Genomic DNA, 16,623 nt, shown 5'->3' with positions numbered 1-16,623 from the left:
ATGTAAACACTTGCAACAGACAAGATGAAAACACAGTAAACCACACAATCCTTCTTTGTGGTTTCAACTCGATCTTAAGGTTCCCACCATCTCTGAATATCCCTCTGGTTTACACTTTTCACAGAGGTCTGACCTGTGGGTATACATTTAACACCAATGGTAACCACATTAGCTGCATAATGCATTAATACTAAGGATTTTCTTGATGTGGTGACATTGCCGTTCAAAACTAAAGTAATCCACTGGATCTTCAGGTCTCAAGATGCTGGGAGTGCGTACAGACTTTTGTGTTCACTCTTAGCAAACAGCAGATCATTTGATGTGCTCTGTTGATGGCTGGTTTGTGGCATTTTAAAGTTAGCAGACGCAGCTCTGGAAAGTAAATAAACCTAGTGGACCGAGAGGCAGCTGCTCATTGTGAATGGCTCACCTGGTAGCAGCGTGCAGTGAAGGGGCAGGACTATACAAAGTTTGAGTTCAATGACTATTTGTACATGAAGGTATGTAACATTTAAGTTAAATTGTCACTGACCTGTAAAACTGGGAGGCCATTTCCCTGTGAGAGAACTTGAGGTTGACATCTTTAGCTTTAGTCACGCACACGCACCTTCAAAGCCTTTCTATGGTGCAGTTGCTCCTGTCTGCCTCCAGCCGCTGGGTGTCGCTGTGCTGTGAACGCTGCGGTGTTTGGGTCCAGGCGGCTCTTCTGTTTATCGTCAGCGCTGAGCTGCCGGTTGCCTAGTGACGAAAAACTCTGGCTGCTCCCGATTTCCTGCGTTTTCAAAATCTCAACACTGGCACTGAGCTAACGCCAAGTTTTAACAAACAGATTTCTTACCTGTATTTCATCTTTACTGCTGTACTATGGGACGAAATACCACCGGTACTCTTGTCGGGAGTTTCGTGTTACGTTTTTAACACGTCAGACCGCGTTATGAAGCGTTTTGAAGAATGATGAATAATTATATTTTCATTAGGGTCGTTGGGAAAGGGAGCTATGGGGAAGTGAACTTGGTGAAACACAAAACAGACCGAAAACAGGTGAGAAGCGAAAAGTGTGTGAATATTTCAATACAACACACTGCTTTTAAAACACTCAACCGTTTCAGCCTTATGTTAAATGTTTTGGTAGAGCCCCTAAATGCTGCTAACGACAGCTAGCGTAAAGTTAGCTTAAACCTCACCGACTTGATTACGCTGTTGTAGCATACGCTGTGCTGAAATGTTTCGAGTGGATTAAGTCATGTTAACATGTTGGTGAGCAAGACGATATAGTGACGTTATTTTTATGTTAGTATAATGCTTTTTGTTGAACAATAGTTAGTTTGACAGGTGATAAACGCCATTATTTCTTGGCAGTAGCTTACCTCTGAATGGTCCTTAAGTACACTGACAGAGCATTAGGGTTTCTGTCAAATAGTTCTACTATGTGTCACAATAGATTCATAATTTACTGACCATCATATCCAGACATTTTCATCCTCCGCTTTTGTATGTATGTAAATGAATCCACAAAACTAAAAATAATTGCTCCTGTAACAGCTTTTCATGCCATTTATTGTACTCCTCCATTATATGGAAGAGCGTTGATAAAACTGGTGAATCCCTGCTTCACAACAGTCGGCTTGTATTCATTTTGTTAAAGAACCGAAATAGAACACTTTCTTCTTGTTCATATAATGAATATATTTCATGCATATATGGATCATTTACTAACCAGTAATGACAGACAAATAGTCAGTGGTTCAGCCTAGTATTAGCATATGTGTGTTCTTCTTTGTCTTTTTCCAGTATGTTATAAAGAAGTTGAATTTAACCACCTCTTCCAAGCGGGAGCGTCGCTCTGCAGAGCAGGAGGCGCAGCTTCTCTCCCAGCTGCGACACCCCAACATTGTGACTTACAGGGAGTCTTGGGAAGGAGATGACTGTCAGCTGTATATTGTGATGGGTTTCTGTGAAGGTGGTGACCTCTACCACAGGCTCAAACAACAAAAAGGGGAACTGTTACCTGAGAGGCAGGTCGTGGAGTGGTTTGTCCAGATTGCCATGGCACTCCAGGTAAGTAAAATGGCATTTTAGGTCAAACCGATATTTATCTTTTCATGAGATGAGACATGGCACATCACTGCAAGGATCTTTGCTTTTCAGTACCTGCATGAGAGGAACATTCTTCATCGGGACCTTAAAACACAGAATATCTTCCTGACGAAAACCAACATCATTAAAGTTGGGGACCTTGGCATTGCACGAGTATTGGAGAACCAGAATGATATGGCCAGCACACTCATAGGGACGCCTTACTACATGAGTCCGGAGCTCTTCTCTAATAAACCCTATAACTACAAGGTATATTGGTTGACTGCTTTTTAGGTTTTAATAGGGAGGTGAGGAAGATTACTGACTGATTGTCCTTGAATTTATCAAAGCAGGATAAAGAATTATTCTGTGATAGACATTCATCTCAGTTTGTCACTCAGAATATGCTTGATAGGACTCAAAGAAATGGTTCCAAAAACAATACAAAGACACAGACTTCAGTAACTACTTGTTTGCTGTTTCATTCTAGCAGGAAAGCTTAAATACACTTCACATTTGGCATGTCAAACTGACAACAGAAGGAAATAACTATCATGTTTTTTTTCCTCCATAAAAAGTTGGACAATGCATCTAACCATAAATACCAAATGTGTAGCTTCTTTGCCACTGCCGCTAATTCGCTCACTAAGGATCATGCCATATTAGCAAATGGAAAAGTGCAAGCAAGGAATATAACCACTACTTGCAATTATTATCCCAGACAGCAGGAGGTATGCATCTTGTCAGAGAAATAAATACTTTGAAAATTTGGCAAATTGGCAGTTTGCACAGTCCTTTCCATAAATGATACAGACCACAGAGAAAGCAAAAGTTAGCAAGCACCATAGTAATTTGCCAATGATTTAATCGTATGTAAACCTCATTAACTGACATACTTCAATAAAAGAATACAGAAAATTACTTTATTTCTCATGTTATCCTGCATGCATTCAAATACTGAATCCAAACAGGCATAACTAATAAAATCTACTCTCATAGGAATAATTAAATACAGTGTACATGTTCACTCCTTCCAAAGTGTTGCTTGGAACAACACTTCCACACTCTCTGAAGCTGTGGCGCTATGATGCATTCTGAGCCTTTGTAATGCTTACTGTGCATAGTTTATTTGTAGATGTTAACTGTTACTGCTTTACAATTATATGTATTCTATCTGTAGTCAGATGTATGGGCCCTGGGTTGCTGTGTATATGAGATGTCCACACTGAAACATGCCTTCAATGCCAAGGACATGAACTCACTGGTGTATCGCATCGTAGAGGGAAAGGTGGGTTTCATAGTTTTACATGTTTGTTGGGTACCCAGTGTAGGTTAAGTATTAACTTCAGTTACTTACACAGTCCTTTTTATATACAGTAAACTCTACTTTTTAATGGCATATCTGGGTATTTAATGAGCGCAGCTACGTGTCTGACTCATTGGTGACTTTAGCCAACTTTGTGGGATTATTGAATTTACTGCTTGTCCTGATAGGACAATGTGCTGTTGTTCGGAACCCTAATCATCCACAAATATTATTTTGAAAATGGATTTTCACAGTGGTTTGTAACATTTTCCTTTGGTCTTCTCATCAGCTGCCACAGATGCCCAGTAGGTATGATCCCCAGCTCGGAGATCTGATCAAAAGCATGCTGTGCAAGAGACCTGAAGAGAGACCTGATGTCAAATTCATCCTGCGGCAGCCCTACATAAAACGACAAATTGCCATGTTCCTTGAAGCAACTAAAGAGTAGGTGTCACTGAGAGGTATTTGCCAGGGTTTTTATTCAAATGTATACTGAATTTTTACGCAGAATTACAAAATGTATTTTTTTCTGTCATTTTCTTTCTCTGTCTATTTCAACTAGAGCAATTTTCTACAATCACATGTTAATTTCTACTTCCCTTATTCTGCTTCGTGCCACTGTAAGCTGCTTGCATTTAGTACAGTGATCAGTCTTTTGTTACATGCTTATGCTTGTTTTGGTCCTTACTACTCCAGAAAAACTGCCAAGTCTAGAAAGAAAGCTGTTGGTGGCAGTGGTGATTGTAGGACCAACAGTGCATCATCTGTGAAACCTGAGATGCAGCCTCCAAGTCCCCAGCCTGAACCTCTTGCCAGAGTAAAACGGGTGAGTTACTGTTGAAACCAAGGCTGACTGACATGTATCCTAGGATTTATCATTTAATGTTAAAGTAGACTAATAGTAGCATTCAGGTATTTTGTGTTTTAGTCATCAAAAGGTTTTCAGTGTGAGAAAGAACTTTATTTGAATTATAGCCAGCTTGTCCTTTCTTATACTGTTTTATTTTGCCAACTTTTTTGTGCTTGTTGTTGAAAGAAAACACTCTCCTAACTCTTACTGTGTGAAAGCCAATTTCTTATATATTTGTTTTCCACTTGGACATGATTGTCATGGATTGCAGTGCAATAGCCATTGTTAGTTGTGATTAATTTTGCAGCAACAGTTGTCTGCGCTGCCTGGTAAATACAGCACCAAAGGGGCAACTAGTATTGACTTTTGTAAGACTGATGAAGCTGATTAGGTCATTTAATTAACTGACTGTCTTTTTTTAGAGAAACACACTATGGTCAGAGTAAGCAGCTGTCAGTACTAGTTAAAAAAGAACACTTCCTAGTGATGTTTATGTTTTTGTCACTTTAATAATGTGAAACTAAAGTTAGTAAATATGCTTTGTAGAACCTTTTATTTTGACATAGACTTATTGCAAAAGTGTACGTTGTTGTTTCATATTTAGCAGCGGTATCTTTAGATCCACAGCATACATGACATTGCATCCAGTTTTTTCTAATTGTCATGATCAATTCTGAATAAATTTGATTATTTTATATTCAGTAGTTATGTGTAAATTTATTCTGGTCATAATAGGTTAAAATTAGCCAAGCGGATTACTCTGTTTACTGCATTATGTTTATGCAAGCATTGTTTTTTCAGGGAGGTAATTTTCTGTAAATGTGATTATTTTGTTTTCTGTCTTTTCTCTTAATCTTCAGAAAGAAGACAAATCACAACAGCAAAAAGGCCGGAATGGTTCCACAGACTGCACTGCACTTAACTCACCTCCACCCCCCAAACCATCTTCACCGGATGTTCTCAAAGCATCCCTGGCAACTGTGAGCAACATTAATATTGATATCCAATTGCAGCAGGATGATGGCCTGCTGAAGAAACAGGTGCAGGGGCCCCAGTCTGTTGTGTCTCATCACCGTGCAGCTAATGAACCTGCGACTCACTGTGTGTACAAAGACAGCAGGGTGAGAGGGAAACCAGATCCTTCTCCCCCTCCTTCCCCTGTTAAGCCCCCTCTGAAGTCTGTATCAGGTGTTTGCAGTAGGGGAGGAGATGAAAAGACGGCATCCAATGGACTGTTAGTGATTCAGCCACAGGGACCATCAAACCCTGGGGAAACATTTTCTGTCTTTGAGGAGAAACAGGTGTCAGATGTGGACGATAAGGATGACACCATGGAGTTGCTTAAAGAGGCTGATGCACAGAACCCAGTTCTACAAAAAACTGAAGAGACTGTGGAAGCGAATATGGACAATAAAAATGACACGGTGACCCTTTTCAAGCAAGCTCCAGCAAAACACCTTCATACCTTAAGCGTCCAAGTAAGTGTCCACAGAGCAAAACTGTTTTTGTTTTCTCATGAGGTGTTCCTTTTATATTTCTTACAAGCTCATTTGTATCTTTATAGAACAACCTGGAATCAACTGAAAAGCTGTTAGAGCCGTTCCCTCCAATACCAGTAAGCATTAAATTCCTTATTTTGTAACTGTTGCCTCTCATTAACAAGCAAGAGTTCATACAGGTCACATCCAATGGCACATAGTGCAGGAAGCTTTTGCGTTGTATTGCAGGAACATTTTTGCCACAGTGGAAAAAGTGTAACTGTGTCTGTCTAGGAGCCTGTTCAGAGGGAACCTGTCTTACCAGCCAGAAAGGCAGATCAGGCTTCTCCATACCAAACTCCCCTGTACTTCTCATCAGAACCTTCTATATCACAGAAACACAGAGAGAAGCACACAATACGGACTAATGGAGATCCGGAGAAGGTAAACATTAATATGCAGGAGATAATGTTTGGTTGTCAAGATTTTGAAACTGGATCATATTTTGCAGTATTTCAGTTATTATGATTATTACGATCATGGAGAACATGAATTTGTTTTTAAATGTCTTTTCACTGACTACAATTACTTTTTCTCAAAGAGAATATTACTTTATTTGAAAATGGACACTGAAAACTGTTCCAAGATAAGGTTAACATGTTTTTAACCATTTTCTGCTGCAGTACTGGCACTTACATAGCACTAAGCTAGGGCAATTAAAATAATAGCTACATCTTGTTTTGTCTTATGTTAGTCCAAGGTGGCTGCTTCAAGACCTTTACCTCTACCTCCTGTTGAGAGTGCAGCTGTGGAGGGGAAGAAGAGGAGCAGGAGGAGCACAGAAAGCAAGAAAGCTGCCAGCACTGCAGCCTCCACATCAGTCAGTTCTAGCAAGGATGGATTCTTACCACTATCACATGTGAGACCAAGCCCCTCTGCACTTGGTATTTTATTGTACAACCATGTGAATTTCTGAATATCCTTTCTGCCCAAAACAGATTTTGTTACCAAATAATAAACCATCAAAATTTCTGTAATTTTAAAAAGAAAGTGTTTGCAAAATCGTCTCAGTAAGTGTAAGAAACAAAACTATATTTATTTTTTGTATTTTAAGTAGTGAGTACGGTAGATTGTTCCATTCTAGCTGAAATTACCAGATACAGTTTATCAACACAGAAAATGTTGCTCCAATTTCTTTTTCAGGATCGTCCTCTGTCTGCCAGAGAAAGAAGACGCCTGAGGCAATCCCAAGACAGCGCCAACCAACTAGGTACTTACTGTTTTCCTCTCTGAAATCTAAACATTTAATTGGACCTATAACAGAAAAAGACAAACCGAGTAACCAAAGTTGAAGTAAGCTGGAACTGAGGCTGCAATGAAAAGAAAGTCAAAACAGTAGTGCTACAAAGTGCAGTTTCCTACACACACACATGCACACACATGCATTTAATCACATCAGGAAATAATCTTGTACATGCACATTTAAACTTAAATGTTCTATACGTTATTACAGCACTATATAAATTGAAAAGGAAGAGTTGTTGCTGTACTTTGGTGTTATACTACTTTTCTGCTTTTCCTAGGTGTTAGTGCTGTACGAAGAGCATCTTATGATGTCACTGCCACCAAGACTGAGCATTGCAATGCCCCAGTTACTCGAACTGTTTCAGACTCTATCACAGAGTGCAACAGTAAGGTACAGACACTCCACCTGACTCTGACATTCAGTTTAATTTAATAAGTCATGAAAAGCATGATGCACTTTGTGAATGCCTAGCGGCAGGAAAAAAAATCTTGTGTCCCTTGTCCTTACTGGTATACCAGATAATAACTATTTAATGCAGATTTTGTCTGTTGTAAAGTTAATCTGTCAGTGTTATAGTGAATTTAAAAGAGACGTCTGTCACAACATTTGGGTTTTTTGTATTACAGCAGGATAAATTGATGGAGCAAAGATCTGATGAGGATGAATGCAGCTCATCCACGAGTTCCACAGAGCGTTCAGAGGGAGACTGCAGGGAAAGGTGAGAACATATACATCTATGAATTATTTAACTGGACTGAAACTGTTATGTATCAACTATCTATAAAAGTCTCGGACACTGTTTGCACGCTGCTGTTTGACATTGCCTGTGTGAATATACCTTGTGATTCATGATTTATTGGTACTTGCAGAAAGACTGAATTGAGCGACATACACGATTTAGTCAATATGATGACTCAAACTTTGAGAATGGAGGTTGGAGTAACTGAAGTGGACAAGAGCGGATTTGGCTCCACCGCACTGCCAGAATTTAAACTGAACAGAAAGTACAGAGACACACTGGTGCTTCACGGGAAGGCTCGAGACGAAGCAGAGAACTTGTCACTGGGTGAAATACCCAAAGGTCAGTGAGTTTCATCAGCCTCTATTATAATCAGTCATTCTGAAGCATCCTTTTGTTTAACAAATGTTTCTCTTCAAAAGGCTCCACTTCTGGTCCGGCCAAGATAAGAAGAGCTATCGAACACCTGAGAACAGATGTGGTAAAGGGCCTGGGAGTGAAGCTGTTGGACAAAGTGCTGGAAATCATGGAGGAGGAGGACGATGTTAAAAGAGAAGTGAGTAAAACATGTCAGACATCAGGATTTCACCAAGACAGGTTAATAGGTGAAATATTTGAAAAATATAGACTTTTCTTTCTTTCAAATAATTTTGATTGGCTAAATTTTAAATGGCTCAACAGGAATACTGCATTCTCATCATTCATATTGGAGTCATTACCTCGGTATTTTTAAGAAATCAATTATTTGGCATTGCCAACTAATGAATACACAGGTTGGAAGTACACTGCTGACAAACTACTGTCTTTGCAAACTGCCCATCTTTATACTGCTGTATAAACAGTATCTACACTGTCTGATATTGACAGATATTTAACTTCCTGAGACCAATGCGTAAATTAAACATTTTCTTCGTAATGGTTTAGATGTTAACACAAGTATTTGTTAATTGGGATAAATCTATCAAATACTATTACTATTAATAAAAATTAGACTGTGCTCTCAGTTCAGGCTGTTTGTAAATACAACAATGTCACGAGGGAATTCCTCTAATACTTGCCCACACATAGTGTAATTAATTTGTCTGCAAAGTGCAAAGCCTACATGCCCAGAAGTCAAGCAGTTAAAGGTGTGTTCCAATAACCATACTACCACAAAATAATAAATAAAATATAATAAATAAATAGATGAAGCACATCCTAATATATAGTGTTTCAAATGCAGAATGCCAAAGTACCACGATGTTTGACTACATCCAGACACGTGACAGGAAATTTAAGGTGCAATATTGTGATCAAATAGTATGTGCCAGTGGTCTGCCTACTGCATAAAACAGTATGTAAGGGCAGCAGTAATACGTACATGTAGTAAAACAAAATATTCGATTTGAAACGCAGCTTAAATCAGCTGTCCCTTGTTTCCAAACTGATCTTCTATGGTTTCATTCTTTTCAGCTGTGCCTTCGTGACCAGATGGGAGATGAGAAGTACCAAACTTATGCCGTGATGGTGAGACAGCTGAAATTCTTTGAGGACATTGCCTTCAAAGTTTAAAGAACACTGGAGCTTACATATTCACATTTTCCATGGTACTTATTGTGAAAACCTGCTCACAAGAGGCAAGCATCTTGACAGAACCTGCAAAACAGGACTTTGTCTTTGTGAAAAAAGGAAAAAATGGTCAAATGTATTTGTTTCCTGACAAAAAAAAAACACCATGTTTATTTGGCATTGCTACTTTCCTCCTGACTGCATGCAACTTTTTTTATAACTGCAGGTTTTGTCATGCAATTGTCACTGTTCACACAAGCTTGTAGTCTATTGTATGTAAATGTATAGTTTTTTTTAAACCTCATTTCAGTATAAACACAGACTGTGAAATTAATTGTAAAATTTACAGGATGCCTATGCAAAGAGTTGAATTATGTTAAAGCACTCTGTTTCTTTCTACCTGTGTAGTAAAATAGTCCTTTATTTATAATGCAAGCAGGACTTTCAATAATTGTTTTATCTATGCTGTATCTTGGAAGAGCCCAGTTCTGCTGCTCTACTGTATTTTCTTATACACAATGTAATGTACACTAGATTGTAGATATTAACATTTGAATTATTAATAATAAATCCTAAATGTATTTTTGTTTACATATACTTTCTACAATGTTGACAACCACAATAAAACATTTCCCTGATGTGTAAAAAAGTTAATTAATTTGATGAAATTGAAACTCGTCTTGCAGAAAACAACAAAAACTGTAACTGTAAATACAATGAAGCATCCCATTTGTAAAACGTAGTCCATATCAGATGTTTATTATTTGAAACACAAGGCTCATTATTAACTGATAAACACTGTAACAAAGTTTTCTTCCTAAATGCTTCAAATGTGGATTATGAGAAACTTCAAAATAATTTCCCATATAAAAAGATGTATTAACAGCCAGACGGGGATAGTTCAGAATTATTTGTGCTTCTTCTTCTTGAGGCTTTCCTGAGGTTTTTGGCTGGGTTCCCCGCTGCTCTCTGGTATGACTGGCTGCCAGGATAGAGGATTCTTTCTGTACATCGGCCACGGGGGCAGCGTCAACTAAAGTAAAGGAGGGAAACAAAACTAAAGGTTATGGTCTCTCAGTAAGTCTTGACATGATATACAATCACAAGAATCTCTCAGGTTTTATTAGTTTTGTTTCTCCTGCTCAGTAATATCTTGTGTTCAAAGGCAGATGTACAGTTACAGATAAATCAGTTAATTATCTTAAATAAACTAAACTTACCACACAAGACACAGCAAAACCAGCCAGTACTATGTACACTGTCCACCCAAACTGTTCAATGATCAGACCATAAACAAACCCAATCACCTGTAAACACAATACAAATGCTGTCAGTAAACGACAAGCAATATTATATAAGCTGAAACAGTAATCACAGTTTGTAATATTTTTTATCAAATTATTATCTATTCTTTTTAATACAAGAGAAAAATATTTGGTGTTTCAACACACAGCATCTCTACAGCAAAACAGACATCATGAAACAACAAAGTACAAACTCCTGTATATGGTTAATGATAATGGGAAGATCAACAGCGGGGACTTGGACCAAAAATCACAAGTCTGTAATGAATGTGTTCACAATTTGCATCATGTACACACTTGACTAAGGCTTGGATTAGCTTAGTGGTCAAGGATTTACGTTTAGAGCACTATTAGGTGACACTTTAATACTTTTCTAACTATAATAATACAAATGAGATTTTTGTACTTTTTCTAAAAGTCAGAAAAGAAGACCATTAGCGTACATGAGAATAAATCTAATGGGGTGTTTTGCTAATTTGCATGTGTCAAGGTTAGTTACCGCTGAGATGAGTATTATTCCTTGGAAAATCTGTTCAGCCAACTTCTGACCTTTGTAATCCTGTAACACAATAGGACAAAAAAAATAATTCATGAATGCAGGTTAGCGTATCAAATGTCAGGAGAGTATATTAATTCAATCTTAGCATAATCAGTAGCTAGTAAAACTTTAGTGCTGCCTGACGGTTTATTTAGTCGCACTAATGTTACAGCAGATTATATACCCTGAGTAATAAAAGAAAGAATTTACAGATATTACTTAATTTACAACAAGCTGCTTTCGCTACTTCCAAATATACATTCATCCATACACATACATACACATGGCATTGATTTGTATAAATATTAGCCAACAACTAATAACTACTGATATCTCGGGTTCATTGCATACTTAATATGTGATTCTACCGAATTATGAAGTAAATGTAGTTAGATGGTTTTGGCTAAAGTTAGCCAGCAGCTGTTACCTGTGTGAGCATAGCATCGACCCGCTACCATTACACAGGTTAGCTTTAGCTAAATGCAACTGCATGGATGAAACAGAAGGCGGGCGAAATTTCACAGCTTCACGTGAAATAATCTCTTACCATATGCGTGGGGATGGACTTGAATATGGACAGCATTTTTCCAAGAGAAATAAACGCATAAACTGAAAGAATTTGGTTTTAGCGAGACCAAATCGAAGGAGATTAGCTTCCGGTTTTAAAAAAGATACGTCTTCGCATAGAGAAGGACCCGTAGAGCCACGCCCTCTAGTATCAACTGCGCAGGCGCACAGTTCTGTAAGTGACACGGATTGGCTGAAGCGCTTCGTATTTCGCACAACCCTTGAATAGAGATACAATGGTTCTGGTGCTACGGTAAACTTGGTGTCTGTGGAAAGATTTGTCCGTCGACAGGGCTGCCCGTAAAATTTGAAACTGCTATATTTTAGTCACTTTATTTTATTGAAATATATTATTGCCTCGGAATTCCAATAATCGAAACATATATACATGCTGCATTATAACACTTAGCATTTTTTTGTTTCCAGACAATGGCAAGATAGTGCAAAATTTTATTCAGGCACTCTGTAGTCATCTACTACTACGTGCAATTGTGTTCGCGGATGGAATAAAGTTGTTGATGTTGAGTTGGCAGTTTGGCTTCAACGTGGACTAGTCTTCTGTCTGGTTTCTGCTTAAAACTTTGCTAACGTTATTTTAAATGTAAGCACACTAAGTCACAGTTAACAGCTGCTAGTTTGCAGACAGACTCGTGTGTTTATGCGGTTGTCACTCGGAGGTGCAGCAGCCTTTCGGGTTCACCTCAGTTCTCATTAGGCTGCCAGCTAATCCAGCGTGGCTCCACTTAGGTCAACTTTCCACTGTCAGATATTATTTTTTTCATCAGACGCTTTGGAAGGACGGATGAGACGACTGCCATGACACTAAGAAGAGGTGGGTTAAACTGAATGAAGCGGTTGCTAATTTGCATTTAAAACATTACTTTGTCTACAGAATACAGTGTGAATGAAAACCTGAAACAGAAATGGATTAAAGTGGTGCACTAACACTGAGGTGCACAAACTGGCTGACATTTACATGTAACATGACTTGACAACAAAAATGTGTGGTATTCACAGTTCCCACACTGACACTGCTGCCTTTTGTTCCTCATCTCATGTTATCAGCTGTTCTGTGTCTTTCAGTAAACCTGGTCATCCTTGTGCTGCTGGCTGTTGCCTTCCTGATTGTAGTTCAACGAAACCTCCTCAACCTCAGTGACTTTTTGCACAAAGAAAGCCCAGGTTTGCTTTTCTCACTAAAATCAAAAGTTGGTACTGAATTTTAGGAACTCTACTATACTGTTAGAGGCTAGTTGAAAACTGTCAGTATGAGGAGATATCATATGTTGGGTCCTTGTTTTTGTTATTATTGTTACTAGTTATGTGCATAGATTATTTCAAGCACAGTTAGCATTTTGGTTACTTAGATGATCACTGATCAAAATAGCTCAGGAGAAGAGATGCTGCAGTTTATTTAAGGGGACAAAGGCTCACCCATACACAAAGTATCCAGGGTTTAGCTACGTCGATCTAGTTTATCTAAGTCTATACACAGGTTAATATCACTGCTGCAAATATCATGCTGGGAAACAAAAGATCTCCATAGAGAAACTTGATTTGATATTTAAAAAAATAGTGAATGGATCACACTTTTACCATAAAATTATAATCAGATGTGTAACAAATTATTTAACATGTGCATCTCACCAGACAAATTTGATGCATTAAAATCATAAAAGCAATTTGTGAATCCCTAATGTGTGTTCAACCAGATGCCGGGTTGATTCTTCCCTTTGAGTCTGAGTTGTCTCTGGACCTCAGACGAGAGTCGGGGAGGAAAGGAGAGGAGATCCCTGTTCTCATCACTGCTGCTGAGGACAGACTCGGTGCTGTGGTTGCTGCCATGAACAGCGTCTACCAGAACAGTAAAGCCAATGTTGTCTTCACCATTGTGACCTTGAATGACACAGTCGGTCACCTAAAGTAAGACCATGAAGCAAGTCTGTCTTGCCACATGCATGTTTTGGCCTGATCTTAAATACAGGTCTGTTTCGCTACCACAACACTGTGGACTTTTTGAAATATTAGTATTATCTGACATGAATTTTTTTCTTTATTTTACCCAACAGGATGTGGCTGAGTAAGACAAGTCTAAAAAATATCAAACATAAGATAGTCATCTTCAAGCCTGAGCTCCTCAGTGGGAAGATATCTAAAGATCCTCAGACACTAGAGGCTGCAAAACCAGTAAGATAACTACATTTACTGTCTGGGATAAGTATTCATGCTACTGCATTCATTCAATGCATTTGTGTTCCCCTCTTGCAAAATTAGTTTTAATTGTCTATTTTTCAGTTGACTTTTGCCAGGTTTTATCTGCCTGCATACATCCCTGAGACAGAGAAAGCCATCTATTTGGACGATGATGTCATTGTACAGGGTAAGAACCCGCCATGAAGTCTTCCATTAGTCAATCAGAACTCTCACAAGTATACACAGTGTAACAGTAAAAGAAATGATTTGAAGTAAATTATTGAATCCATTTTATGTGTTTTGTTGATTCTCAGGGGACATTCAGGAGCTTTATGAAACCAGCCTCAAACCCGGACACGCAGCTGCCTTCTCCGATGACTGTGACTCTGCGTCTGCTAAGGGCATCATTAGAGGAGCTGGAAATCAGGTGAGCTTCTATTGCAAGAGCTGACTGTTTTCAGTTACGTGAAGAAATGTTTAATTCTCAATTAAATAAAACTTCTTATTTTTTCAATAGAATAACTATATAGGTTTTCTGGACTTCAAGAAGGAGGCCATTAAGAAGCTGGGGATGAGGGCCAACACTTGCTCTTTCAACCCTGGAGTCATTCTCGCCAACCTGACTGAATGGAAGAACCAAAACATCACCCAGCAGCTGGAGCACTGGATGGAGCTCAACACACAGTAAGTTAGTCACACAGGTGAAATGATAGAGGGATAGAAGACAGTCTGTCGAGTTTTGTTATTTTTGCATTGAGCTCATTTTTGTTCCCATTCCCCAGGGAGGATCTGTACAGTAAAACACTTGCTGAGAGCATCACTACTCCTCCACTCCTCATTGTTTTTTACAAACGTCACTCCGCCATCGACCCACTGTGGCACGTGAGACACCTTGGTAAGTTTTGGTTAATTCCTAGGAAGAAACTAGAGAGAAAGTGGACTTTTTTGAAGGTACCATTGACCTGACATTCTTGGAGGTTTACTTGGTACAACATTATATTGACACACATTGCGATACTGAGTGGAAATGAGTAGATTCACAAGACTTGAGAAGCTGTTTGAGATTTTTTTCAAAAGAAAGATTCAGCATTTCTCTTTGCCTGCAGTATATACGATGAGATGAGATGGCTGCCTGCATGCTGTATTTTCAAGTTTAACTGGCAGAATTAAAAGTTGTCTGTTTCTTGACAAGAAAGTACATTTCACAAACAGGGAAACTATTCCTATAGAATATAATCTATTCATTTTAGTGTGCCTTATAATGCTATTGACTTAATACGCTCTGTTGCTTGTGAAGAATATGCATTTTCAGGTTAAAGAAGTTTATGACGGACACACACATAATCTTGTTTGGGTGATATTTTCCTGTAATTATAATACTAGAATGCTTAATTTAACAGTTTTAGATGCTAAATACAGTTGGCAATAAGACAAAAATGTAACTACCGTAAATAAAAGACTGGCAACTTTTTAGGTAACACCGGTGCTGGAAACCGCTACTCTGCCCAGTTTGTGAAAGCTGCCAAGCTCCTCCACTGGAACGGCCACTACAAGCCCTGGGGAAGAACATCCTCCTTTTCTGATGTGTGGGACAAGTGGTACATTCCCGACCCCATGGGAAAATTTTCCCCAGTGCGAAGACACAGCTAGACTGAAAAATTGGCTCTCAGGAAGCTCTGGACCAGCCTTGTCCCAGCAGGAACACGCCTCATCGTAACTCAGGAACTAAGTAAGGCCTTCTCACCCTGCAGCCCTGTATTTTAGTTGTCATCCGAACGTGTGGACCCAAGTACTCTCGCATTACCTTGAATGCTGAATTCCCCCCCCCCCCCGAGTATTATGTTGTTGCCCTTGAGATTGCTTTGACTCGCATTTCTCAAAATATTGTGCTAAACTTTTGAAAGCAGAGTTTCACAAACTGTTTTCCTCCTTATAAGAGCTGCATTTTACCCTGAACTTGATCCGAGGTGTTGCATCTGAAGAGTTTCACTCTAACTGAATATGTGCATCAACCCTGTCAACAGTAATGTCATGTGTCAGTGTCCCAAGGTGTTTATATAAATCTGAAACCATCACAGTCAAAGTAATTATGGCTTAAGTTGGTATATTTACATGCAGCTAAATAGTGGTTAAATGGATGTTACAGTGTAGTAGTCATCCTCAGTTTATAATTGTTTCAAACACTCCTCTGATCATTTCAATCTCAGTAAGAATCATTTTATCCATGCAGATGCTTCGTGTCATTACCTCAATTCAGTATTTCCTGTGGAAAAATAACCCAATTTTTAATACTAACTTGCACATAAGATTCATCAGGGCCTAGTTTTTACATCTTAGAATGGTCTGTTTTAGCTCCAATATGAATCTATTCCTCTGAACATTGTTACAAACCCACAGAGTTTATTGTAGTCAAGTTATTGGCTTTTAAATTTGCCCCAGTAGCTATGCCATAAACGAACACTAACTCAGTATTTTACTGCCTCTCATGCTGAACTGTTACAATTTGGTTTTTTTTTTTTTAATGATTCTCTGTAGACCACTAAGCAAACCTCTGCAGAAAGTAAAGAACACGGTATTTGCAAAAAATGCCCCAAGCTTTATCCTTCATTGTCAGGATTTTTATACAAGTTGAAAAACAGTCACCATGCTGGTGTAAATGTCATTTGTTTGTACGATACATGAAATAAAACTTCCAGGTTTATAAATTTTTTTAAAATT

The 16,623-nt window shown here is 38.6% G+C and overlaps 3 protein-coding genes across 4 annotated transcripts; 2 read left to right on the top strand and 1 right to left on the bottom strand.

Annotated features, from left to right (window-relative positions):
• The first annotated feature begins 758 nt into the window (after window positions 1-758).
• On the top strand, window positions 759-9,884 carry nek4 (NIMA-related kinase 4). 2 transcript variants are annotated; one of them, XM_035942511.2, is made up of 16 exons: window positions 759-1,041; window positions 1,792-2,058; window positions 2,149-2,346; window positions 3,257-3,364; window positions 3,672-3,826; window positions 4,079-4,208; window positions 5,093-5,710; window positions 5,797-5,847; window positions 6,107-6,154; window positions 6,465-6,629; window positions 6,914-6,980; window positions 7,294-7,406; window positions 7,643-7,734; window positions 7,886-8,097; window positions 8,178-8,311; window positions 9,208-9,884. In XM_035942511.2, exons 1-16 carry the CDS (start codon window positions 952-954, stop codon window positions 9,304-9,306), a joined length of 2,547 nt encoding a protein of 848 aa, XP_035798404.2. In that variant the 5' UTR covers window positions 759-951; the 3' UTR covers window positions 9,307-9,884. The 2 variants fall into 2 exon arrangements, with proteins under 2 accessions (XP_035798404.2, XP_023153132.2); XM_023297364.3 differs by having other exon boundaries at window positions 760-1,041; window positions 6,005-6,154.
• Window positions 9,885-10,046: 162 nt separating this feature from the next.
• On the bottom strand, window positions 10,047-11,850 carry spcs1 (signal peptidase complex subunit 1). Its single transcript, XM_023297369.3, has 4 exons — window positions 11,693-11,850; window positions 11,107-11,166; window positions 10,524-10,610; window positions 10,047-10,336 (listed from the first exon to the last, which is right to left on the bottom strand). The coding sequence occupies exons 1-4, from the start codon at window positions 11,726-11,728 to the stop codon at window positions 10,211-10,213; spliced, it is 309 nt and encodes a 102-aa protein (XP_023153137.1). The 5' UTR covers window positions 11,729-11,850; the 3' UTR covers window positions 10,047-10,210.
• A 182-nt stretch (window positions 11,851-12,032) lies between these two features.
• Window positions 12,033-16,621, top strand: glt8d1 (glycosyltransferase 8 domain containing 1). The gene is made up of 9 exons (XM_023297368.3): window positions 12,033-12,544; window positions 12,796-12,894; window positions 13,425-13,635; window positions 13,782-13,899; window positions 14,008-14,092; window positions 14,220-14,332; window positions 14,423-14,589; window positions 14,688-14,800; window positions 15,380-16,621. The coding sequence occupies exons 1-9, from the start codon at window positions 12,529-12,531 to the stop codon at window positions 15,553-15,555; spliced, it is 1,098 nt and encodes a 365-aa protein (XP_023153136.2). The 5' UTR covers window positions 12,033-12,528; the 3' UTR covers window positions 15,556-16,621.
• Window positions 16,622-16,623: the final 2 nt, after the last annotated feature.

This window comes from Amphiprion ocellaris, chromosome 5 (assembly GCF_022539595.1).
Source record: "Amphiprion ocellaris isolate individual 3 ecotype Okinawa chromosome 5, ASM2253959v1, whole genome shotgun sequence".
NCBI classification, from domain to species: domain Eukaryota; kingdom Metazoa; phylum Chordata; class Actinopteri; family Pomacentridae; genus Amphiprion; species Amphiprion ocellaris.
The sequence above is the reverse complement of the archived record's forward strand: the minus strand, read 5'-3'. Positions and strand labels throughout refer to the sequence as shown.